Source organism: Micropterus salmoides, unplaced genomic scaffold, assembly GCF_014851395.1.
Source record: "Micropterus salmoides isolate LMB-PRFRI ecotype aquatic unplaced genomic scaffold, ASM1485139v1 Ms_hic_scaffold_3633, whole genome shotgun sequence".
Lineage (NCBI taxonomy): Eukaryota > Metazoa > Chordata > Actinopteri > Centrarchiformes > Centrarchidae > Micropterus > Micropterus salmoides.
Window position 1 is genome coordinate 7,970 of NW_024042966.1, and position 25,499 is coordinate 33,468.

The 25,499-nt window shown below is 41.5% G+C and overlaps 2 protein-coding genes across 4 annotated transcripts; both read right to left on the reverse strand.

The window, feature by feature from the left end:
* Positions 1 to 15,317: 15,317 nt before the first annotated feature.
* On the reverse strand, positions 15,318 to 17,694 carry LOC119884726. 2 transcript variants are annotated; one of them, XM_038695050.1, is made up of 4 exons: positions 17,130 to 17,694; positions 16,712 to 16,822; positions 16,280 to 16,386; positions 15,318 to 15,870 (listed from the first exon to the last, which is right to left on the reverse strand). In XM_038695050.1, the coding sequence occupies exons 1-4, from the start codon at positions 17,485 to 17,487 to the stop codon at positions 15,613 to 15,615; spliced, it is 834 nt and encodes a 277-aa protein (XP_038550978.1). In that variant the 5' UTR covers positions 17,488 to 17,694; the 3' UTR covers positions 15,318 to 15,612. The 2 variants fall into 2 exon arrangements, with proteins under 2 accessions (XP_038550978.1, XP_038550979.1); XM_038695051.1 differs by having other exon boundaries at positions 15,319 to 15,827; positions 17,130 to 17,691.
* A 399-nt stretch (positions 17,695 to 18,093) lies between these two features.
* Positions 18,094 to 25,285, reverse strand: LOC119884727 (the record flags this gene model as incomplete). Of its 2 annotated transcripts, none has more annotated exon segments than XM_038695052.1 (4): positions 18,094 to 19,125; positions 21,523 to 21,620; positions 22,289 to 22,441; positions 24,213 to 25,285. In XM_038695052.1, coding segments are annotated over 4 exon segments (720 nt in total). In that variant the 3' UTR covers positions 18,094 to 19,014.
* Between the last annotated feature and the right edge of the window lie 214 nt (positions 25,286 to 25,499).

A 25,499-nucleotide genomic window follows, 5' to 3' on the forward strand; every position in this document is an offset into this window, starting at 1 on the left:
ACTGCAAATACTAGTACTGACTTCAGCTTGCAGTAAATGTTGCTGGTAAACAACAACAAATCAAGATGTTGACCTATTGATTTGTTTTTGAAGAACCCACCAGCAGGTTCTGGTTTATTGGTTAAGAATCTCGCCTCCCTGGAGAGATGTTAAACAACACGTTTAAACTTGTGAAGCTGCGGTCAGCGCTCTACTTCCTGTTTCATGACAGATCATCACACTTTAAGTAGAGTACTTTGAATTACTACTTCAAAATATAAGTCATTTAAAAAATAATTTACGTGTTTATTTGTATAATTTAAAACTACTACTACTGTTACTATCACACATACCACTACAAGGGTTACTGTAAGTGCTAAACAGTGTAACACTGCTAGTACAACTACTATTATTAGTGTCCTCGTACTGCTACTGTTACTACTTCTTCTACTAAAACTATCATTAACTGTCCATTGTTCTGCTAGTACTGCTACTATTACTATTGTATATGACAAATACTTTAACCACTTTGTTACAGCTGATCCTACTGCTGCTACTGCTATAATACTACTGTAAAAACTACTAGTTCTTCTATAATGCGTTATTTTAGTACTGCTACTGTTTGTACTACAATTATTCCAACAATACTGCTGCTGAAATAAATACTACTGCAACTACTCTTTCTGTTAATACTGCTACTGTTAGTACAACTATGTGTAATACTACTATTGATAGCATTTCAACTAGTAAGTATGATTGAAGTATGACAACTGCCATTAATACTACAGTTACAACAACTACAACTAATATTACTCCTTCTGGTACTACAGCTACTGTAACTTCTAATGCTATAACTGCTATAACTATTACTCCCAAAGCAACATACAAGTTACTACTACTGCTAGTACTTCACAAACTTCTGTTACTATCACACATAGTACCACAGTACTAGTGCACCACTGCTGCAACAATAGTTGCCATATTAGTGTTACTGACACAATTATTTCTAATGCTACTACTGCTATACTGTAAATAGGTAATAATGCATCATACTACACCTTCTGCTAGTACTACTACCACAAGTACTACCACCACTACAGGCCCATTTCAAATCCTGGTACTATCACATACACTACCGTTCAAAAGTTTTGGGGCCACATCAGTGTAGAAAGAGTAGTCTTACACATAGTATTACACATTGTTGTACTAACACAAGCTTGTTTTTAACAACAGCAGCTGTATTAACCAAAAGAGTAGTTGTAGTAGTATTCATTTCAGTAGCAGTATTAGAACGTACACTAGTCACAGTATTGTTGGAATAATTGTAGGCGGATTGAGGCCCTTTGTCAGCTGCCACCAGCCCCGTGTTCCAACGGCACGCTGCGTTTGCTAATCCAAGTTTAGCATTTTAAAAGGCTAATGGATCGTTAGAAAACCCTTCATGGCAGCACAGCTAAAAACTGATGTGCTGATTAAAGTAGATAAAACCAGCCTAAAGCCTTCTTTAGAGTAATTGAGTATCTGGAGCTTCAGCAGTTCTGGGTTCCATTACTGTGTGTTCACAGCGAAGCCAGCGTTTCGTGCGGCTTGATTACAAAGTCAATGCAAAGATGCAAATTCCTGTGAATTCGCTCCGGGCGGTGCAGAAGGTGCATTTGTTGCGACATTTGCTGGTTTGCAGGAGTTCGAATTTTTCAACTTGAGCGAGAAAATCGCTTGACACCGAGTTGCGAAAGCCTATCAGTGGTGAGATTGTCCTGGCAGTGTTGTTTGGAGAGGACCAGGCAGAGCGGGGAGTGAAACGCCGCTGGCCGACAGCTAAACTACAGGGAAGTGTAGAGGACAGAACTGGGAGCAGCGCCGGACAAATAAACGTTTGTTTATTTGGAGTTCAGAAAACATGTGTCTGTAACTTTATTCCAGCCGTCGTTGTACTTTACTGTGAACAAGTTAGCATAGCCCTGATCGATCCGAACTCCATTCAAAAAACTAACATTTTAGAAGTTGTTGTCTTGCTGACAGACCTGACAAAGCATGAATTCACATCTTTAACAAATCTGCACCATGTTGTAGTTATTTCAGCATCAGTTTGATCCGTTTATTGCAATTTAAATCACAGCAAATGTTTACTTTTGGTTCATACAGCTGTAGGAATCGCGAGTTGTGTTAATTTGCGTTATCACGTTGTGTGTGAAAACTCAGTTCCAGGCTTGAAACAGCCAGAAACAAAGAACCTGAAACTCATCAGTTTGTTCTTGTTCTGAGAAATGAAGCTACTCCATGAGAAGTTATTCTAAGAAACTGAATAATCATTTACACCATTAACAAATGTCGACACTGCATCTCTGATCAATTTGATGTTATTTTAAAGGTCAAAAATGTTCTTTTCCTTTGAAAACAATGAAATTTAGAAGAAATCCCAAATTTGTGAACGGTAGTGTACTGTTGTGAGAATGAGATAAATGTGAAGAAAAGGACACTAGAAGCCCCTGGTTCTGGTTCTTGGGGGCCTTCATAGAAACCGTCTGACTGCCTGACACATATACAAGCCATACATTAACTCTGATGGCCTGTGTTTTAACTCTGATGGCCTGTGTTTTAACTCTGATGGCCTGTGTTTTAACTCTGGTGGCCTGTGTTTTAACTCTGATGGCCTGTGTTTTAACTCTGATGCCATGTGTTTTAACTCTGGTGGCCTGTGCTTTAACTCTGATGGCCTGTGTTTTAACTCTGATGGCGTGTGTTTTAACTCTGATGGCCTGTTGTTTAACTCTGATGGCCTGTGTTTTAACTCTGATGGCCTGTGTTTTAACTCTGATGCCATGTGTTTTAACTCTGGTGGCCTGTGTTTTAACTCTGATGGCCTGTGTTTTAACTCTGATGCCATGTGTTTTAACTCTGGTGGCCTGTGTTTTAACTCTGATGGCCTGTGTTTTAACTCTGATGGCGTGTGTTTTAACTCTGATGGCCTGTGTTTTAACTCTGATGGCCTGTGCTTTAACTCTGGCGGCGTGTGTTTTAACTCTGATGCCGTGTGTTTTAACTCTGGTGGCCTGTGTTTTAACTCTGATGGCCTGTGTTTTAACTCTGATGGCGTGTGTTTTAACTCTGATGGCCTGTGTTTTAACTCTGGTGGCCTGTGTTTTAACTCTGATGGCCTGTGTTTTAACTCTGATGCCATGTGTTTTAACTCTGGTGGCCTGTGCTTTAACTCTGATGGCCTGTGTTTTAACTCTGATGGCGTGTGTTTTAACTCTGATGGCCTGTTGTTTAACTCTGATGGCCTGTGTTTTAACTCTGATGGCCTGTGTTTTAACTCTGATGCCATGTGTTTTAACTCTGGTGGCCTGTGTTTTAACTCTGATGGCCTGTGTTTTAACTCTGATGCCATGTGTTTTAACTCTGGTGGCCTGTGTTTTAACTCTGATGGCCTGTGTTTTAACTCTGATGGCGTGTGTTTTAACTCTGATGGCCTGTGTTTTAACTCTGATGGCCTGTGCTTTAACTCTGGCGGCGTGTGTTTTAACTCTGATGCCGTGTGTTTTAACTCTGGTGGCCTGTGTTTTAACTCTGATGGCCTGTGTTTTAACTCTGGTGGCCTGTGTTTTAACTCTGGTGGCCTGTGTTTTAACTCTGGTGGCCTGTGTTTTAACTCTGATGGCCTGTGTTTTAACTCTGATGCCATGTGTTTTAACTCTGGTGGCCTGTGTTTTAACTCTGGTGGCCTGTGTTTTAACTCTGGTGGCGTGTGTTTTAACTCTGGTGGCCTGTGTTTTAACTCTGATGCCGTGTGTTTTAACTCTGATGCCGTGTGTTTTAACTCTGATGCCGTGTGTTTTAACTCTGGTGGCCTGTGTTTTAACTCTGATGGCCTGTGTTTTAACTCTGATGCCGTGTGTTTTAACTCTGATAGCCTGTGTTTTAACTCTGATGCCGTGTGTTTTAACTCTGATAGCCTGTGTTTTAACTCTGATGCCGTGTGTTTTAACTCTGGTGGCCAGTGTTTTAACTCTGGTGGCCTGTGTTTTAACTCTGGTGGCGTGTGTTTTAACTCTGATGGCGTGTTGTTTAACTCTGGTGGCCTGTGTTTTAACTGTGGTGGCCTGTGTTTTAACTCTGATGGCGTGTGTTTTAACTCTGGTGGCCTGTTGTTTAACTCTGATGGCCTGTGTTTTAACTCTGATGGCCTGTTGTTTAACTCTGATGGCCTGTGTTTTAACTCTGATGGCCTGTGTTTTAACTCTGATGCCATGTGTTTTAACTCTGGTGGCCTGTGTTTTAACTCTGATGGCCTGTGTTTTAACTCTGATGCCATGTGTTTTAACTCTGGTGGCCTGTGCTTTAACTCTGATGGCCTGTGTTTTAACTCTGATGGCGTGTGTTTTAACTCTGGTGGCGTGTGTTTTAACTCTGGTGGCGTGTGTTTTAACTCTGGTGGCCTGTGTTTTAACTCTGATGGCCTGTGTTTTAACTCTGATGCCATGTGTTTTAACTCTGATGCCATGTGTTTTAACTCTGGTGGCCTGTGTTTTAACTCTGGTGGCGTGTGTTTTAACTCTGGTGGCCTGTGTTTTAACTCTGATGGCGTGTGTTTTAACTCTGATGGCCTGTGTTTTAACTCTGGTGGCCTGTGTTTTAACTCTGATGGCCTGTGTTTTAACTCTGATGCCGTGTGTTTTAACTCTGATAGCGTGTGTTTTAACTCTGATGCCGTGTGTTTTAACTCTGGTGGCCAGTGTTTTAACTCTGGTGGCCTGTGTTTTAACTCTGGTGGCCTGTGTTTTAACTCTGATGGCTAGTGTTTTAACTCTGATGGCGTGTTGTTTAACTCTGGTGGCCTGTGTTTTAAGTCTGATGGCGTGTGTTTTAACTCTGATGGCGTGTGTTTTAACTCTGGTGGCCTGTGTTTTAACTCTGATGGCCTGTGTTTTAACTCTGGTGGCCTGTGTTTAACTCTGGTGGCCTGTGTTTTAACTCTGATGGCCTGTTGTTTAACTCTGGTGGCCTGTGTTTTAACTCTGATGGCCTGTGTTTTAACTCTGATGGCCTGTTGTTTAACTCTGATGGCCTGTGTTTTAACTCTGATGGCCTGTTGTTTAACTCTGGTGGCCTGTTGTTTAACTCTGATGGCCTGTGTTTTAACTCTGATGGCCTGTTGTTTAACTCTGGTGGCCTGTTGTTTAACTCTGGTGGCCTGTGTTTTAACTCTGATGGCCTGTTGTTTAACTCTGGTGGCCTGTGTTTTAACTCTGATGGCCTGTGCTTTAACTCTGATGGCCTGTGTTTTAACTCTGATGGCGTGTGTTTTAACTCTGGTGGCGTGTGTTTTAACTCTGGTGGCGTGTGTTTTAACTCTGGTGGCCTGTGTTTTAACTCTGATGGCCTGTGTTTTAACTCTGATGCCATGTGTTTTAACTCTGATGCCTGTGTTTTAACTCTGGTGGCCTGTGTTTTAACTCTGGTGGCGTGTGTTTTAACTCTGGTGGCCTGTGTTTTAACTCTGATGCCGTGTGTTTTAACTCTGATGGCCTGTGTTTTAACTCTGGTGGCCTGTGTTTTAACTCTGATGGCCTGTGTTTTAACTCTGATGCCGTGTGTTTTAACTCTGATAGCGTGTGTTTTAACTCTGATGCCGTGTGTTTTAACTCTGGTGGCCAGTGTTTTAACTCTGGTGGCCTGTGTTTTAACTCTGGTGGCCTGTGTTTTAACTCTGATGGCTAGTGTTTTAACTCTGATGGCGTGTTGTTTAACTCTGGTGGCCTGTGTTTTAAGTCTGATGGCGTGTGTTTTAACTCTGATGGCGTGTGTTTTAACTCTGGTGGCCTGTGTTTTAACTCTGATGGCCTGTGTTTTAACTCTGGTGGCCTGTGTTTAACTCTGGTGGCCTGTGTTTTAACTCTGATGGCCTGTTGTTTAACTCTGGTGGCCTGTGTTTTAACTCTGATGGCCTGTGTTTTAACTCTGATGGCCTGTTGTTTAACTCTGATGGCCTGTGTTTTAACTCTGATGGCCTGTTGTTTAACTCTGGTGGCCTGTTGTTTAACTCTGATGGCCTGTTGTTTAACTCTGATGGCCTGTTGTTTAACTCTGGTGGCCTGTTGTTTAACTCTGGTGGCGTGTGTTTTAACTCTGATGGCCTGTTGTTTAACTCTGGTGGCCTGTGTTTTAACTCTGATGGCCTGTTGTTTAACTCTGATGGCCTGTGTTTTAACTCTGATGGCCTGTTGTTTAACTCTGATGGCCTGTTGTTTAACTCTGGTGGCCTGTTGTTTAACTCTGGTGGCCTGTTATTTAACTCTGATGGCCTGTGTTTTAACTCTGATGGCCTGTGCTTTAACTCTTGTCGCCTGTGCTTTAACTTTGGTGGCCTGTTGTTTAACTCTGATGGCCTTTTGTTTAACTCTGGTGGCCTGTGGTTTAACTCTGGTGGCCTGTTGTTTAACTCTGATGGCCTGTGTTTTAACTCTGATGGTCTGTGCTTTAACTCTGATGCCGTGTGTTTTAACTCTGGTGGCCTGTGCTTTAACTCTGATGCCGTGTGTTTTAACTCTGGTGGCCTGTGCTTTAACTCTGATGGCCTGTTGTTTAACTCTGTTGGCCTGTGTTTTAACTCTGATGGCCTGTTGTTTAACTCTGATGGCCTTTTGTTTAACTCTGGTGGCCTGTGCTTTAACTCTGATGGCCTGTTGTTTAACTCTGATGGCCTGTGTTTTAACTCTGATGGCCTGTTGTTTAACTCTGATGGCCTGTGTTTTTACTCTGATGGCCTGTTGTTTAACTCTGATGGCCTGTGTTTTAACTCTGATGGCCTGTTGTTTAACTCTGATGGCCTGTGTTTAACTCTGGTGGCCTGTTGTTTAACTCTGATGGCCTGTTGTTTAACTCTGGTGGCCTGTTGTTTAACTCTGATGGCCTGTTGTTTAACTCTGGTGGCCTGTTGTTTAACTCTGGTGGCCTGTGTTTTAACTCTGATGGCCTGTTGTTTAACTCTGATGGCCTTTTGTTTAACTCTGGTGGCCTGTTGTTTAACTCTGATGGCCTGTGTTTTAACTCTGATGGCCTGTGTTTTAACTCTGATGGCCTGTGTTTTAACTCTGGTGGCCTGTGTTTTAACTCTGATGGTCTGTGCTTTAACTCTGATGGCGTGTGTTTTAACTCTGATGGCGTGTGTTTTAACTCTGATGGCGTGTGTTTTAACTCTGACGGCCTTTGCTTTAAGACTGTCGCCTGCTCAGCTCAGATTGCAAAAGTACAAAGTGAGAAAGACATTTTGTTTGATGCTGTTTTATATTTCAGTGTGTCTCTGCAGTCTCTTGTGCGCTGACCTTTGCTCGGCCTCCAGAGACCGATGGTTGTACATGATCGTGTTTCAGATTAGACGGTGATGTCCAGGAGAGAGGAAGTGAAAGTCTCTGGGTGCCAACTCAACCCTTTAGAGAAATAAAATAGGGCTCCCTACACATGTGTGCGTATCTCGCTCACATGAAGGGAGGCGTGAAAATAAGAAGAGGGTCAAGAGTTTAAATCTGTATTATTTGTGTTTCTAATATTCTTTAATTCATTTGACAACTTGTTTTTTGAGATAACATTCTCTACATTTTTGCTAATGTGACATGAAAAGACAAGCACCTTCACTTTGTGATTAAAGGAGCAGGAGGAGGCCTTTCTCTCCTTTTAAAGTCAGAAAGACACAAATGAACAGTAGAATGATTGTTGACATAAACTGATTTAATGTATTCTGCATTTAAAACAGATTTTTTATTTGCAATTAAGCTCGTGTAAGAGAAGAAATGTTCATCTGTTTTGTGTGTGTGGCCTACAATTCATCTGCAGTTGTTCACATTGTTTGATGAAAAATGCCAGTTCAGGTGGTATTATCTAATTTCATTGTCCTACTTGCACTAATGCAAATGTATGTTGATGCATGTGAGTTTATTTTTCCAGAGCCGACGCTGCCTAAATGATGTTAGCACTATGCTGTGTTGTTGTCACATTGAAGAACCAAAGCGTCAGCTTGTTCCATTATCCTACAATGACAACTGAACAAGAAAGTCTAAAACCGGAAACAGAGACCGCTCGGCTTCAAAGTAAAATGTCTGCATTTTTAAAGGTCAATATAAGGAGAGCTAAACTTAATAAACCCCGACTAGATTTGACCTTTATGTGTTGGAAATTTAAAGGATTACATTAACATGACATTACAAAAGACAGACCTGCATGATGTGTTTTATTACCTTAAACATTTGTGAACTGAGGCAAAGGGGTGTTGCATCTACTGGACAGAAGGACCATCTGCCCATAAAAAGTAAGTAATGTAAAAACCAATCAATGTATGGATCAAGTCCCGATAGCCAATGATTGTTTGAGAAAAGGGTGGGGTCCTCCCTGTCTATGTCCTTATTTAAGTTGCTGACCCTAGAGCTCAGCAAACGTTTTGGGGCTTAAATAAAATAAATAAGTTTCTCTTTGGGTCTCGTTTTCTCCCCCTCTTCTGGACCTGTAAGTTAGTATTTACTTACTTTAACATCCACACTGCCTACATTAACACACCTCATTACAGAGAAGCAGCAGACTGGCCCTTTAAGGAGCTCGTTCCAGGTCATGTGTTCAGGGCCCGACTCTCTGGAATCTAAAGCGAGAGAGGACGAGGGGACTGACTAGGAAACCTTTGAATCTGAAGTTAGACATTCAGTACAGTCAGGCCAGTACCTGGTGTTGAAACTAGCTTCTTATCAGAGGTCGCCCTTTTTCCTAAGTGCTATCTGAATTCATAACGTGCTAACGGCGCCCGGAGATGGGCGGTGGGCTACTTGTTGCTACAGTATGTACAAAGACTAGTACTAGTACTGCTATTTATAGTGCTACATCTCATAATTGTCAAATAATTGTTATAATTGTAATCTCATAACTATTTCGGCTATTCTAATTAAAATATGACTGCCATTAAAACTAGAATACCAGTACTACTAGAGTTTGTTTACTGGTAACGAACAATAAGTTGGTGCATGTCATCATCTATGGACACGTTATCTGGACCCACGCCCCCACAATGCGAACCATTAGATTCTCAGTCTTGGTTTTAGTTCAGTCTGGGTTAAAGCATCGGGAACAGTTACCGTAATGATGAGTCAGCTGGGATTTCATGTACAGTCAATCAATGTGACATCTTTCTAACAACAACAAGTCTGGATGTGGGACTTTACTGGGGTCATATGACTGTCAGTCCGTCAGTGTGACTGGACATCAGCTGCGCAGACAAAACAGTTAGTTTCACATTCCTCTAGATTTTTGGTGAATTTCCTTTTAATTTTCCAGTTGCGTGTTGATGTCTCTTGACTTTTGACTTCTGTGGTAAAGAGCAGTCATGGCTCGTGTTGCCACATGACGAGTGGTGAAATTTGTTGATTCACAGTGTTTGACATGAAAACTCTAAAGTTTCACCATCATTTCAGTGTAAAAGACACTTTTCAAGATTGTTTTAAGGTCTTGATTTCATTTTCAGTCACTTTAAATTAATTTAAAGCAACATTAAAGCTGATGATACACAGAGCAACTTTTAGAGCAATCGTGCAGGGCAAAGTTATCGTCAATGGTAATGAGTAAAGATTACTACCATAATCCCCTTCCCCCGCCACCCGCCCCGCACCGCCATTATCCGTTCAAAACATAGTTGGACTTGCCGCTAGAAAGATTGCCCAATTGCTCAAAAAGTTGCCCCGTGTATCATCAGTTTAACTTTCAAACCCCAAATAAACTTTTTAAACAATTAAACAAAAAAACATGAAAATTTTACACAAAACAACAGAATAGCTGCGAACTTTGACCTGCTCAGCTAGAGAAATGTATCAGATCACCTTTCAGACTGAAGTGTGAAGTCTGAAAAGAGGATGTGGTTTTTCATTATCATGAACTTGTAGCAGTTGCGGTTACAAAACTGTCTTGGTAAAGTTGCCTGCAGTGTCTCCGTAACTAAAAATAAAAATACTCTCAGTTTACTTATTTGACACTGAAGTACACACTTTCACATATATCTTATGTGAATCTTTAGATGTTGTTACTACAAATATTACTCCTAGTATTCGTAGCGTTGCTGTAGTACTACTGTTGCTGCAGTTACTGCAAGTGCTGCTTCTACGACTGCTGCTTCTGTCTATTCTACTGTTTTTAACTGTTGTGTTGTTCTGTTTGGTGAATATCTTCCTGTCTGTTAGGCACCTGTTAAATAAACTAAACAAACCTGCTATAAAACTTCTACCACTGGTACAATTACTTTTCTGCTCCAACTCCTGGTGTTAATACTGCTACTATTTGTCCTACTATTATTCCAACTATCACGCTTGTTATTGACACTATTCCTTCTACAGCTCAGTTTAAAAATGTCTATAACCACACATTATCTCTCCTCTTCATCATGATCGTTTATTTCCAAGGGACTGACTTGTGTTGTGTTTTGTGTGGGTTGAGTCAGGGGGTTTCACAGTGCAAGTGTTGTTTTATCGTTATCTCACCACAACATCATAGCCAAAGCTGCTGATCAGCCACTTTTCTGTTACCTCACTGTCGGAGTTTGGTTTGAGGTTCTGTCCTTGTCCTGTTTTAATTTGAATTTGTGTGTCTCTAGTGTCCTTCTCTCAGTTCATTTCTTGTTTGTGTCTTCTCTGGGATCACCTGATGTGTTTCACCTGTGTAATCACCCTGCACCTGTTCTTGACCCGTCTCTTGTGACTTCCTGCTCTGTTCTGGATGCGTCTTTTAAATTCAGTGGACTTATTTGCTTGTATCTGTTTTGGATATCTCTGTGCTTCATGGGCGGCCTGCCTCATATTCAGTGCAAATTAACCACTGAACACGCTCCGCCCAGGTTTCCTGCAATTGGGCCCAAATCCCTGTTTCCTGTGAAACTGGACTGTAACTCACCAATCTTCCCCAGACACAGCAAAATTAACTATTTGGCTAATGAATGTTTAAAGTGCACCAGCCACTCAGTAGATTAGCTTTCTCTTGGCTGGTGAGTGAAGCAAATCTACCATCCATTTGCATAAATTACCAGCTGGTAATTTTGCAATCTACCTTGTTTACACACGCGTTGTTTCTGAGCACTTTATAGACGCCTGATCTACAACTCCATGATATCTGGGTGTCTGCTGATGAAGAGCATGTGGTTTGATTAAAGGCTCCAGAACAGCTGCCAATAATTTCAAATGGTTTAACCTGCTGAAATCTCTAAAACTATGTGGATATAAGGTATTTGAATTTGAAATGTGCAACTGAACACGGAGTATCTCCTTTTACCACAGCGTCTTGTTTTTGTGTGTGTGTGGTTGGTAAGATTTCCACTCGCACACATCTTGCAAATTTGTACGACCAAATTTTCTTCCTGAAGCTTGTCTCGACTTCAGTGGTTTTCTCTCTCTCTTACTTTCTCCAGGAGAGGTGTCTTGGTTTCTTTAAGACAACAAGGCCGTCATCAGGTCACCGAGACACAGCGAGGTACTCAAGTACTGTTCTTGAGTTAAAATTTTGAGGTACTTGCATTTTTTTCAAATTATTTGATAACATAAGTTACTAGTTACCTTTCAGATGTAGGTTATTACAAATACAATGCGTTTATTCGAAACAACCCAGTAGAGAATCAAGCCATTCAAACCTTCACCAGCTGCAACATTAAAGTGGTGAAGCATCAATATTTAATTAAATAATACGCATCATTCTGAAATTAAACAGATTCTGCATAAAGAGTACTTTTACTTGTGGTTCTTTTAGTATTTTGATGCTTATACTTTACTTGTAACAGAGTATTTTTACACTGTAATATTGCTACTTTTACTTCTGTATACTTCTTCCACCACCCCAACAAAAATGCTCAGCTCCTGCGGTGCTGCAGGGGAGCACGATGGTCCAGAGACACAAATATCTGATAAGTATAAATAACGATGAGGTGTGTGAATGGTACGTTTAGCCGGCGCAGGGCTCGAGTGAACGGTTTTCGACGGGCATTTCGAGGCGGCTGAAAGAGGCAGAGATCTCTGGTCGGGGTGGTTGGGTACATTTCTTACAAAGGTGACAAAGATTCCATTTACATGTGGCAAAGATCTTCACACCTCCACATGTGGTTTGGCAGATTTGCTGCTGCAGTCACACTCACAACTTTACTTTAGAAAAACAACACAGGGTCAGAAAGCTTGTAAGTGAACGAGTTCTTTCTGGAGCTTTGGATCCACCGGATGGTGCAGCCATGAATGCATGCAGTCTTTGGTGTGAAGATTTCACTTTTTAAAAAGGTTAATTCGATGAGTGGAGGATGAAGACCTTGTTCCTCCTCCTCCCACCATCTGACCACACAGCTGTTTGTTTCATAACACTCTCCTCCCACAGTGCAACTGAACGGTTAAAACCCCCCGAACCGACAAAACCTTTTGGTTGCCTTCAGGAAGGAGAGTGCGCAGAGAAACCACTCCAGCTCTGTCTCTGTGAGGTTTTGAGGTCTTATTTCTTTGTAATATCACAGGTTTTTTTTTTAAGTTGCAGAGAACTACAGAGCTTTTAAAAGTGTTATTGATTTAAATGTTTTGTTAAAAGAGAATGACAGATAAAAGCAAGAGATAAGAAATGAAGCAGTTGCAGTGCATTATGGGCTTTTATGCTTACCATGCTATATGACTCAAAATAAACAGTTCTGCGAAAATAAGCAAGTTTTAAAAGTAAATTTGCTCCAGAGAACATATTCCATGAAATTCCCCTTTAGAATTTGTTCTGCCCAAAATAGAAGCTGTTACACAACACGAAGCATCTAAAATATTTAAGGAACTGAGACACATATGAGTGAAAAGGAGAACTTTATTAGGTACACAGTCCAGTCAGTGTATGAAAACCACAAGAGGTTTAAGTCTTGAAACCTCTTTTTTTAAGAAGGTAACACATGACGTGCTCAGTTACATTTGGCCTTGATGTTTGGGAACATTAATAGTTTCATGATGTTAGTGAAATCAGGCCGGAGCCGTGGTCAGAACGTTACGTTACCAGTTTAAAGGTTGGTGTTGGATGTCAAGACAAGGACAAATTTAGACACCGTTGAGCAATGAAAACACTAATACGTCAACTAAGGCCAAACGTTCCCAACTGTGGAAGCATTTTACAGTAACTGTGACTTGTTTTAGACTCAACTGAAGACTGAGGTCATCCCCAAAGTTTCGAAAGAGAAAGTGTGTAACTCAGATGTCTTCTATCCCTGTTAATCATCACACAAAGAACACATTTTGACATCATGGTTAAAAATGAAGAACTCAACCTGAACAGTCATCTGTGACACTCTGTTATTCTGGTTGGGATATTAAAGGGTTAATATGTTTACATCAAAGCTGTCTCTTGAGGTTTTGTGAAGTGTTGCAAAGCTGCAAGCTTCATGCACGTCATCAGAAACCACTGAAAAGTATACAGTATCTATATGCCATCTTTCTGTAGAGCAATAATTCTTTTTCTCAGAACCTCAGAGAGTTCTTGGTCATGAGGTTACCAGTAGCAGGAGGGAGTGTGAGAGCAAAAATTTAATTTAACACACCTGCACCCCATTCACACCTGAGATTTTCTAACACCAACGAGTCACATGACACCGGGGAGGGAAAATGGCTGATTGAGCCCAATGTGGACATTTTCACTTAGGGGTGTACTCACTTTAGTTTCCAGCGGTTTAGACATTAATGGCTGTGTGATGTGTTATTTTGAGGGGACAGCAGATTTACACTGTTATACAAGCTGTCTGCTTCAAACAAAGTGCTCCTCAGGTTGTCTGACAGGTTGTCTCTCCTTTAACACATCAGAAACGTGTCCAACAGCTTCTGCGGCAGCTTTGCTAAACAGACAACAGTAAAATATTTTGGGTAATTCGCTGCTTCTGTCTCTCTGTTCAGTGTAAATTTACTGTCCCCTCAAAATAACACATCACACAGTCATTAATGTCTGACTTTGCTTGCCAGCAGTTTAGCACTGTTACACAAGCTGCACATTCACTACTGTACACTGTAGCAAAGTGTCATTTATCCAGTGTTGTCACATGAAAAGATATTAACCAAATATCTACAAAAATGTGAGGGGTGGACTCGCTTTTGTGAGATACTGTATGTACGGATGAGATTGACTTGACACTTTATTAATCTGATCTGTAAGGATTAAAGTCGATGAAGTGAGGATACAGCTGTAGGAGCAGCTCAGACGAGAAACAGGAAGTGAAGCTTTGAAGCACCACAAAGACGCCAACCTGATGTCAGACCGACTGCTCACACACAACCCAGACCGCAAGACAGCAACTCTAAAAACTTCTGCAACACCTTTCAAATGAGAAGTTCCCAGACAGCAGCAGATTCAACAGATTCAGTTTTTATTTGTCTTGACCTCAAAGTCGCCCGCTGACATCCTGCCCTAATGTACGGGGTCTGCAGGCCTTTAGAATTAATGGAAAAAGGTGTTAAATCTGGGCTGCAGTAAGCTGTAACGTCAGGAGATGTTGAAGGCTACACCTTTGAACGGACAGAGGGATTGTTGTGATGCTGGATTGAGCCTTTTTTGTTGAGTTTCAGTCAAACACCGTCTCTGCAGCAGCTAGAAAGCTCAGAGATGATGTTTGTTCAGACTCAACCTGAAGCAAATTATAAGACGTTAACAAAACACATTATTTGTTTGGTTAAAACCGGCAAAGCTGCACTGTGAGAAAAGTGCTGTTCACTTCGTTTCACAAGGCGCCGTCGGCCCTGATGAGCTTCACCGAGGTTTGCGAGACACAAGAGGCCGGCTTAATGTCAGACGCCGCTCGCACACAGCTGAGACCACAAGACTCGAGTCTCCTCTGGGTTCTGTAGGTTTTTGATCTATAAAAGTCAGACACTAAAACGTCTGCAGCACTTTTCAAACTAAAGTCTGAGAGACAGCAGGAGCAGCAACACGACGCCACATCCTGTCTTAATGTAGGAGACCTGCAGGTCATCAAACGGATTAAAAAGCTTTGAGCTTGTTTTAATGTAAAAACACAAATGTAAAATCGAGTTTCTCCGCTGCTGGTGAACTTGTTCAGACTGAAGGCCTAGCATTATTCACATGAATGAACAAATTATTTAACTTGGCTATGGTTAAGGTTTGGTTAAGTGCAGGAAACTAAAACTACTTGGTTAAGATGCAGCCGAGTACAGACCAGCTAGAGAGAGCAGATTAAGTGCACTTCTCTGTTTATTCTCTTTTCAAAATTATTGTAACTCAATTATTTGCTCAACCCCTCAGCCTGTTTTTATTTTCCATTGAACTCTTGCACACTGCACTGTAACTTTTATTATAATTTAATGTGTCATTTTTCAATTTCCCTATGTTGCTTTTAAACTTTTTTATATTTCCCTGTTGCTTTTATGTTTTATGTAAAGCACTTTGAATTACCTTGTTGTTGAAATGTGCTGTACAAATAAACTTGCCTTGCCTAATTTGTGCCTGCCATGTTTTATCAGAGATTTGTTTGAATCATGAGTCATCCGAATTATAATAGATGTGTTTAAAGTTTCCCAAGTTACGACTGTGTTTCCTGCTTAGGTAGCCGGCAGGCTGCCATCTTTGTTTTGGGAAACAAGTTCAAAATCTTTAGGACAGAATATTTTTTCATCCATCCAGTTGAAGCATCTGGACTAATTTTTCCAACTGTCTACATGTCAAATATAAATACTGCAGGTGAGCGGAGAGTCCAGGTACCGTCCAGGTGCTCAGAAACCGTCCAGGTGTCCCAGTCGGTGTCGAGGCAGCTCTGGAGAAGAGGCAGCAGACGGGGGGGCTCTGAAGGTGGGGAGCTGGATCTCCTCGTACACACAGCAGGAGTACTGAGAACAGTACAAAGTACAGTAAACAGTACTGACACTGGCGCTGCTGGCAGAAGTAGAAGAAGAAAAGGTGCAGTACAAGGTTACGTAGTAACTCTAGATGTAGTATTTGTAGAATTGATATTAACAGTAGTAGTAAGTGTAACAAATATGTAGTAGTACCAGCAGCAGAAGTTCTACAGGAAGGTAATTAGCATCTGCTATAAACACTCATACTTGTATCAGATAACTGTTTTCAGTCCAGTATAGTGATGCATCTGTCTCTATCAAATGAACCATGAATAAATAAACAGTATAAGTAGCATTAGCAGTAGCATTATTCCTGGCTAGCAGCGAGTAGCATTAGCAGACGTGGTAATGGCAGTCTCGGCAGTAACAGAGGTAATAGTATCCGTAACAAGTAGTAGGCTAGTATTCGAATATATATCCATTGATAGCAGCAGGTTGTTTACCTGTGGTGTCTTCAGGGTCTCTGGGTTCTCACAGGTGAAGGGTGAAGCCTCGTTCACCTGGCAGTTGCAGTTCTTCCTCTTCAAACACGGAGACGCAAAAACCAAACCTGCCCACAGAGCATCAGGAGAGTCAAACTAATACCACGACACTCTGAGCTGCAGACGATCACTGTTTAACTGTCCATGGAGACAGATTTGCTCATTTCTTACAACAAATCTTTGCACGAAGCAACAGAAACAGGAGAAGTTCACCACCAGCTTGCTTTCATGCAAATGTCCTTCACTTTCTACTTGGTGTGGAAATAAGTTTCCTACACAAGATCTGTGGCTGGCAGTACTGAATCCATGTTTATATTTATGAGATCTGATGAGCATCTCCTGTAGCTGTAGGGATCTTTAGTCAAAATACTGATGAAGGATGAACAGACTCACCTATTATTACCACGATGAAGAGGACGTTCAGGGCGAACAAGCTGAACACGACGAGCTGCTGGTGGTTGTTTGCTTCAGAGTCGTTGGTGGACGGAGTGACAGTAGGAACATCTGCGAAAAGAAAAGTGACAAATATGAACTGTTGATCTGATGAGATGCTTCAGAGAATTAAAAAGAAAACAAATTCATGTAACATTCATCTTCTTCAGACAAAGCGATGATGGTAGGCTTTTCAAATGTGGTCATTCAGAGCAGGAGGCTGTTTCCTGAAACTGCAACAAAGGAAACTGTGGCTTTTTACAACTTCTGATATTTTACCCTCACATTATTATTGACAAATAAAGCTATACTTGCAACCTGTGGCTGCCAGCATTAAAGAAATATAAAAGAAGCTCTTGTTAAAAGCTGTGGTTCTTACCTGAGACCAGGCGGAAGGCGTCTTTAAAAGATATATTGCCTTGTATCTTCACGGCACAGATGTAAAGTCTGTGGTCCTCTGATGTGATGTTTGTTATCACAAGTCTGTTTTCCAAGGCTTGATATTTAGTTTTCAAAGTGTTTTCAAAGCAGTACTGGCTATTTTCGGCATCCTTACCGAAAGAGCGGGCGACGGGCACTCTGACCTGGCTGTGCATCTCCATGTACCAGTAAACATTTGAAGCGTTCCAAGAGCAGTTTAAGGTGACGCTGTGCCCCAGCTGCCCTTTGACCTCAGTCAGGTTCTCGGCCTCGGCGCACAGCAGAAACACCGGGAGGATCATCCAAAGCAGATCCATGATCACCAACGAGTCTGAAAGCCGGAGCTGCTCTGATCCGACTCTGCGTCTTCCTCCACGGCGAGCAGAGCGCTCTGACTTCCTATTTCACAAGGTGATTGTTTTGAATGTTAGACCCAAAACCTGCAAATACCAACTTTTGTGAGATGCTCAACAATCAGAAGTGAAACTTCAGGTGATCCATGCTGTGATACTCAGAGTTGTAGTACTACTTTACTTCTAAAATATTTAGAACAGTAAAACAGGAAGTGAAGCTCTGAACACGTCACATTCCCCACACACCACAAGAGGCCGGCCTGATGTCAGACCCAGTGCTCTGACTCAGCTCAGACCACAAGAGTCTCCTCTGGGTTATTGTTGTAAACCGGTCAGACTGCAGCAGCTTCAGAGATAAAGTCTCACTTCCTGTTTTATAATGCAGGTTTGTGCACGTCTAAAAGCATCTTTGCACTGAGTTTCTTAAAAAATAACCCTGAGAACGATTAAAGTCTTGAACTGTATTAAAAGTCTTAAATCTTTGTCTCCTGGCTGCCTCTGATTCCTCTCCAGGTGGCTGACAGGTTGACGTCTTTAGTTCGAGTCTGAAACAGAGGCGTAACCTCGGAAACAAGTCAAAAACCTTTATTTTAATTCAGCGGACAGAATATTTTTCATCCAGGTGGTTCAAACACTCTTAAACAACCGTCAGGGCTTCGTCAAACTTCTGTTAATCGTCTCTGAGAGAAACCAATGGTTTGGTACATTATAACGGAAATACATGCAAATACATGAAGGGGGCGAGATGAGGTTAAAAGAAAGATGGTGGTCGCTCTAAAAACAGACTTTGACAGCAGAGAGACAGACCCTAAGTTATGAAAAAACTGAAATTCTGATTTCTGACTTTATATCCACATCTTTGTATTTAGGAGGAAAGAAAACACAAAAAAATTGAATTACAATTTGATGTAATGCTGAAGTTTAGTATGTTTATTATCACAAGACGTCTCATATCCGAGTCCGTTTCAGCACCAGCTGAACACAAGAAACATGAATGCAGTGTTTATTGTCCTCAGTTGTTCCTTTAGCTGCTACAAATGATTTTTAACACATTTTCAAACTTTGTGCAATTTCTTACTGTAATAACTGTTAGAGATGTTCATATATTCAAGAATCCGTCGGCAGCAAACAAACAAACTACTGAGCAAAGTTTTCATGAATTACAAAGAAAATAAATGACACAAACACATAAATAAGAGCTTTTCAGAAATTACAAAAACAATACAGTCAGATTATTATCAGGTCAACCAAACTGAACCTTGAACCACCTTAATCTAGTTGTGGACAACCCAGGCTCGCTTTATGAGAGGGAAACACCGAGTCCACAACCGCAAATACCAAGACCGGTCTGAGGTAGCGGAGAACACGTCCTCTCACTTCTCAAGCGTCTGTCCAACTGTCTAAATGATAAATACAAATGCTATAGGTGAGCGGACCAGTGTCCAGGTACCGTCCAGGTGTTTAAGAACCATCAGTCCAGGATCCCAGGTGTCACTGTCGAGGCAGCGTGGATAGAGGCAGCTGAGCTTTGGCGTAAATACACTCGAGAGGAGGACTGACGGGCAGGGGGTCTCTGTAGGTGGACAGCTGGATCTCCTCGTACTGAAATACACAGCAGGAGTACTGAGAAGAGCACAAAGTACAGCACAGGAGTAGAACTATACCTGATAGTACTGTCAGCAGCAATGAAGACAAAGACAAGGTGGACTACAGACAGTGATGGCAGTAGATACATGAATAGAGTCGTTAGCATTAGTAGTAATGTTAGCAGTAGTACTGATAGTGACTGAGGTAGTAGTGTTAGCAGTAGTACTGATAGTGACTGAGGTAGTAATGGTAGCAGTAGTACTGATAGTGACTGAGGTAGTAATGGTAGCAGTAGTACTGATAGTGACTGAGGTAGTAATGGTAGCAGTAGTACTGATAGTGACTGAGGTAGTAATGTTAGCAGTAGTACTGATAGTGACTGAGGTAGTAATGGTAGCAGTAGTACTGATAGTGACTGAGGTAGTAATGGTAGCAGTAGTACTGATAGTGACTGAGGTAGTAATGGTAGCAATAGTACTGATAGTGACTGAGGTAGTAATGTTAGCAGTAGTACTGATAGTGACTGAGGTAGTAATGGTAGCAGTAGTACTGATAGTGACTGAGGTAGTAATGGTAGCAGTAGTACTGATAGTGACTGAGGTAGTAATGGTAGCAGTAGTACTGATAGTGACTGAGGTAGTAATGGTAGCAGTAGTACTGATAGTGACTGAGGTAGTAATGGTAGCAGTAGTACTGATAGTGACTGAGGTAGTAATGTTAGCAGTAGTACTGATAGTGACTGAGGTAGTACTGATAGTGACTGAGGTAGTACAGATAGTGACTGAGGTAGTAATGGTAGCAGTAGTACTGATAGTGACTGAGGTAGTAATGGTAGCAGTAGTACTGATAGTGACTGAGGTAGTACAGATAGTGACTGAGGTAGTAATGGTAGCAGTAGTACTGATAGTGACTGAGGTAGTAATGGTAGCAGTAGTACTGATAGTGACTGAGGTAGTAATGTTAGCAGTAGTACTGATAGTGACTGAGGTAGTAATGTTAGCAGTAGTACTGATAGTGACTGAGGTAGTAATGGTAGCAGTAGTACTGATAGTGACTGAGGTAGTAATGGTAGCAGTAGTACTGATAGTGACTGAGGTAGTAATGGTAGCAGTAGTACTGATAGTGACTGAGGTAGTAATGGTAGCAGTAGTACTGATAGTGACTGAGGTAGTAATGTTAGCAGTAGTACTGATAGTGACTGAGGTAGTAATGGTAGCAGTAGTACTGATAGTGACTGAGGTAGTAATGGTAGCAGTAGTACTGATAGTGACTGAGGTAGTAATGGTAGCAGTAGTACTGATAGTGACTGAGGTAGTAATGTTAGCAGTAGTACTGATAGTGACTGAGGTAGTAATGGTAGCAGTAGTACTGATAGTGACTGAGGTAGTAATGGTAGCAGTAGTACTGATAGTGACTGAGGTAGTAATGGTAGCAGTAGTACTGATAGTGACTGAGGTAGTAATGTTAGCAGTAGTACTGATAGTGACTGAGGTAGTAATGGTAGCAATAGTACTGATAGTGACTGAGGTAGTAATGTTAGCAGTAGTACTGATAGTGACTGAGGTAGTAATGGTAGCAGTAGTACTGATAGTGACTGAGGTAGTAATGGTAGCAGTAGTACTGATAGTGACTGAGGTAGTAATGTTAGCAGTAGTACTGATAGTGACTGAGGTAGTAATGTTAGCAGTAGTACTGATAGTGACTGAGGTAGTAATGGTAGCAGTAGTACTGATAGTGACTGAGGTAGTAATGGTAGCAGTAGTACTGATAGTGACTGAGGTAGTAATGGTAGCAGTAGTACTGATAGTGACTGAGGTAGTAATGTTAGCAGTAGTACTGATAGTGACTGAGGTAGTAATGGTAGCAGTAGTACTGATAGTGACTGAGGTAGTAATGTTAGCAGTAGTACAGATAGTGACTGAGGTAGTAATGGTAGCAGTAGTACTGATAGTGACTGAGGTAGTAATGTTAGCAGTAGTACTGATAGTGACTGAGGTAGTAATGTTAGCAGTAGTACTGATAGTGACTGAGGTAGTACTGATAGTGACTGAGGTAGTAATGGTAGCAGTAGTACTGATAGTGACTGAGGTAGTAATGGTAGCAGTAGTACTGATAGTGACTGAGGTAGTAATGGTAGCAGTAGTACTGATAGTGACTGAGGTAGTAATGTTAGCAGTAGTACTGATAGTGACTGAGGTAGTAGTGTTAGCAGTAGTACTGATAGTGACTGAGGTAGTAATGGTAGCAGTAGTACTGATAGTGACTGAGGTAGTAATGTTAGCAGTAGTACTGATAGTGACTGAGGTAGTAATGTTAGCAGTAGTACTGATAGTGACTGAGGTAGTAATGGTAGCAGTAGCAGTCACAGAGAGCAGAGTCATGTCACAGTATAAATAGCGGCAGGCTGTGTACCTGGGGGGTCTCCAGGGTCTCTGGGGTGAAGGGCGAAGGCTCGTTCACCTGGCAGTTGCAGTTTCTCTTCTGCCAACGCAGAGATGTACAAACCAAACCTGCCGACAGAGCGTCAGGTGAGTGTGACTGATAGGCCTTCACCCTGAGCTTCAGACGATCAATGTTTAAAATAGATTTTACAGTCAGCTCTGATTCTCCGCCAGCGTCTAGGTAAAACTAAATTTAATTGGTCAAACGCTCGTCTCCGACAGCTACACTTCGGAACAAACAACTCAACTCCCAAAGTGTGAAACTTCATCTTTGGTTTGCAAAAAGCAACAGAAACACAATGAGTTAACCACCTGGTCAAGTCAGACATGAAGGGCAGTTTTAGCTAAATGCTAACAACTTCAGATTCTGTCTTTGGTGACTGCAGCGCACTTCTGTACACGCAAGACTTGTTTTAAGCTCAACAGCAATGTGATTCTGACAGTACTAATAATCCAATTAACATTATCTATTAAATTAACAAAGATAAGATTACACAGAATGGTTGTGGAAGATTTATTAATGAACTGATTGTTTGATTTACTGTTGTGAAACACGATCCAGTAATTAGACAATAGTTTCCATTTATGCTTTTGAAACTGTTGAGGATTATTACTTCCTACAGCAGTTTGCTTCTGTACCAGCCGCACAAATACCAGCCTAAGTACAGATGCGGAAGCTCTTGGTATTTAAGAGCATAGTGATCACAAAGTGTTCCTTGGGTTAAAAACAGACTCACCTATCACCAGAGAGACGAGGAGCACATTCAGGGCGAGCGAGCTGTACACGACGGACTCATTCTGCCACATTGTCCTGCTGGCCGGCTGCTGGTGGTTGTTTGCTTCACTGTTGGTGGACAGAGTGACAGTAGGAACGACAGTAGGAACGTCTGCTAAAAGAGAAGTGAACAAGATGAACGGAGAAACTGATGTGTCATCAAACTCACTCATATTTACCAAGGTGGATGTTAAAATGAGGCAACGCATTCTGAGTAAAGGTCTGCTTCAAACAAAGTGCTCCTCAGGTTGTCTGGCAGTGAATGAAAACAACTTCTGCAACTTTATCTTTTCATGTGACAACACTGACGAAATGACACCTTGCTCCAGAGTAAAGTAGTGAGTGTGCAGCTTGTGCAACAGTGTAAATCTGCTGCCCCCTCAAAATAACACATCACACATTAATGTCTGACTTATGTTGCCAGCGGTTTAGACATGAAAAGATATAATCAAATATTTACACAAATTCAGGGGGTGTAATCACTTTTGTGAGATACTGTATTCAGCTACAACCTGCAGCTGATTAGCTTAGCTTAGCATAAAGACTGGAAACAGGGGTAAACAGCTGGCCTCGTGCTGCCACCTAGAAGCGCCTCTAAAACTTGCTGATTAAAATCAGAACAACACGTTGCAGTGTTATAGCTTATGTGTGCTGGACCATGTTGCAGTTGGTTAAATGACATCTCATGGTGTCAAGAAGGAAGTCACTCTGAACAGTTAGTAAACAGTCAGACACATAACCCTCCATAAAGCCACAACTTGTTGTTTTCACACTTTGGTGGCTCAAACATAACATGTTAATCAGTGATCTTAAGAGGTCGCGGCAGGTGGATTTTGTTACCATTGGACAGAACCAGGTCAGCTGTTTGCCCAGGATTCCTCTCTTTATGCTAAGCTGCCAGGCAGCCCGGACGAGGCTATGATGGCTGGTTCATTCGGGCCTGTTTGATGAAATTTGCAAGCTGCTATTTCCAACATGAAATATTTTCCTTACTGCATAAAATATGGACACTTTTGTTTACAACCAATGTCGGGGCGTGAGAGAGCCCGGACTCTCACAGTTATGTGCAATTTGCAAGCGCCACGTGACACTATCATCATTTTGAAAATTATATGTAAGAAGAAAAAGCAGTTTCAGCTCTCATCGCTATCGTTTTAAGATATTTGTTGGAGCTAGTTCTTTTGAAGCTGCTGAACCCTTAAAGTGGGCCTACCGACCTGTTAAAGTTGAGCGAAACAGCTGTCTGGTGTAGGCGCCTCTTTTTCAATGTTGGAAATGTGTGGGGAGTCACAGATGCTGTTAGATGATACACTTCTAAAGGATTTTACATTACTTGTCTCATCTTGCCTTAAGATGTAGTCGGGTAACATTTTGAGTTAACTAGTTGGCTCGAAACAGACTGAACCCTTAAAGTGGGCGAGATATTTCGATTGTCTGTTTTGCACCTCATGTTTGAGGATGCGAGATCCCTATCAGACTAAAATATAATTCAGCACTGCCACCATTCGCAATAAAGATTACACTGACCAACAACTGATGCTTTGAATACGTTGTTTTTGCCAATAAACCCTTTGAATTGAATTCATGCAGCGCTGAACAAGATTGTTAGATTTTCTCTTTCAGAACAAGTTACAAAGGTTCAGATGCTGTTCGAAGCTACAAAACGCACTTTACTGGAAGCATCCTGAGGCCTTACTGAGCTCACAAACTTTAAGATACTATCTTGTTATCCAACCCCTGTGGAGCAGTCTTACATCCAACAACATCCATCCATCCAAAAGTTCTATTAATTCTATAATTAACAAAATTAGAAAATACAGACTACTACTACTTTTTACAACAATGTAAGTAAAACAGAAGCTCTTGTTAAAAGCTGTGGTTCTTACCTGAGACCAGGCGGAAGGCGTCTTTAAAAGATATATTGCCTTGTATCTTCACGGCACAGATGTAAAGTCTGTGGTCCTCTGATGTGATGTTTGTTATCACAAGTCTGTTTTCCAAGGCTTGATATTTAGTTTTCAAAGTGTTTTCAAAGCAGTACTGGCTATTTTCGGCATCCTTACCGAAAGAGCGGGCGACGGGCACTCTGACCTGGCTGTGCATCTCCATGTACCAGTAAACATCTGAAGCGTTCCAAGAGCAGTTTAAGGTGACGCTGTGCCCCAGCTGCCCTTTGACCTCAGTCAGGTTCTCGGCCTCGGCGCACAGCAGAAACACCGGGAGGATCATCCAAAGCAGATCCATGATCACCAACGAGTCTGAAAGCCGGAGCTGCTCTGATCCGACTCTGCGTCTTCCTCCACGGCGAGCAGAGCGCTCTGACTTCCTATTTCACAAGGTGATTGTTTGTATGTTAGACCCGATGATGTCAACCACAAGTTTCATCAGACGCTCAACAGCCGGAAGTGAAACTTGTTCACCAGCAGCTTACCCCCTGCATCAGGAAGCTGCGGCCATGTTTGGGTTCATTGTACAGATTTCCAGGACACGTTCTTGGAGGTAGATATTTTAAATTAACCTGGAAAGGCTCCAGTATTCTGCTGCCTTCACTGCACCACAGCCTCACTTAAGAGTACTTTACTTTTTAAATACTTGTCAAAGTAAGAAAGCAGCTTCAAGAGGAGATTTTAAAGACGTAATACTAGTGACAGTTCGACTAGTACTCATAGCAGTTGTAGCAATAATGATGGTAGGATTAGCTAGTACCAATAAAAGTACTAAAAGTAACAGTACTAGAAGTAGTTGAAGTAATAGCAGCGGTACTAGGACTAACAGAAACAGTAGTATCATTAAAAAAAATAGAAATGCAGTAAAAACAGAATTGCAGTAATTGGAGCAGTAGGAATAAGAGTATTGGAGTTTTAGTACCGGTAATGAGTATTATAGCTGTATTAGTAAGAAAGGGAGTAAAAGTAAGTTTCTTAGTAGAAGTAGCATTTATTTTAGTGGTAGTACCAGAAGCAGTAGTGGCAGCTGTAGTACAGTAGCAGTTTAAGTACAAGAAACCTCAATACTAACGTAGTAGTTCAGGAGTAAAAGTAATTGTACTGCCTGTACAAAGAACTACAGTATATTTTAGTAGAAGTACTGCAGTAACAACTGGAGTACAGCAGTAGTATAGGCTGTAACTTCTATAGCATAAGTACAAGTTATAGTAGTACTGCCAATAAAAA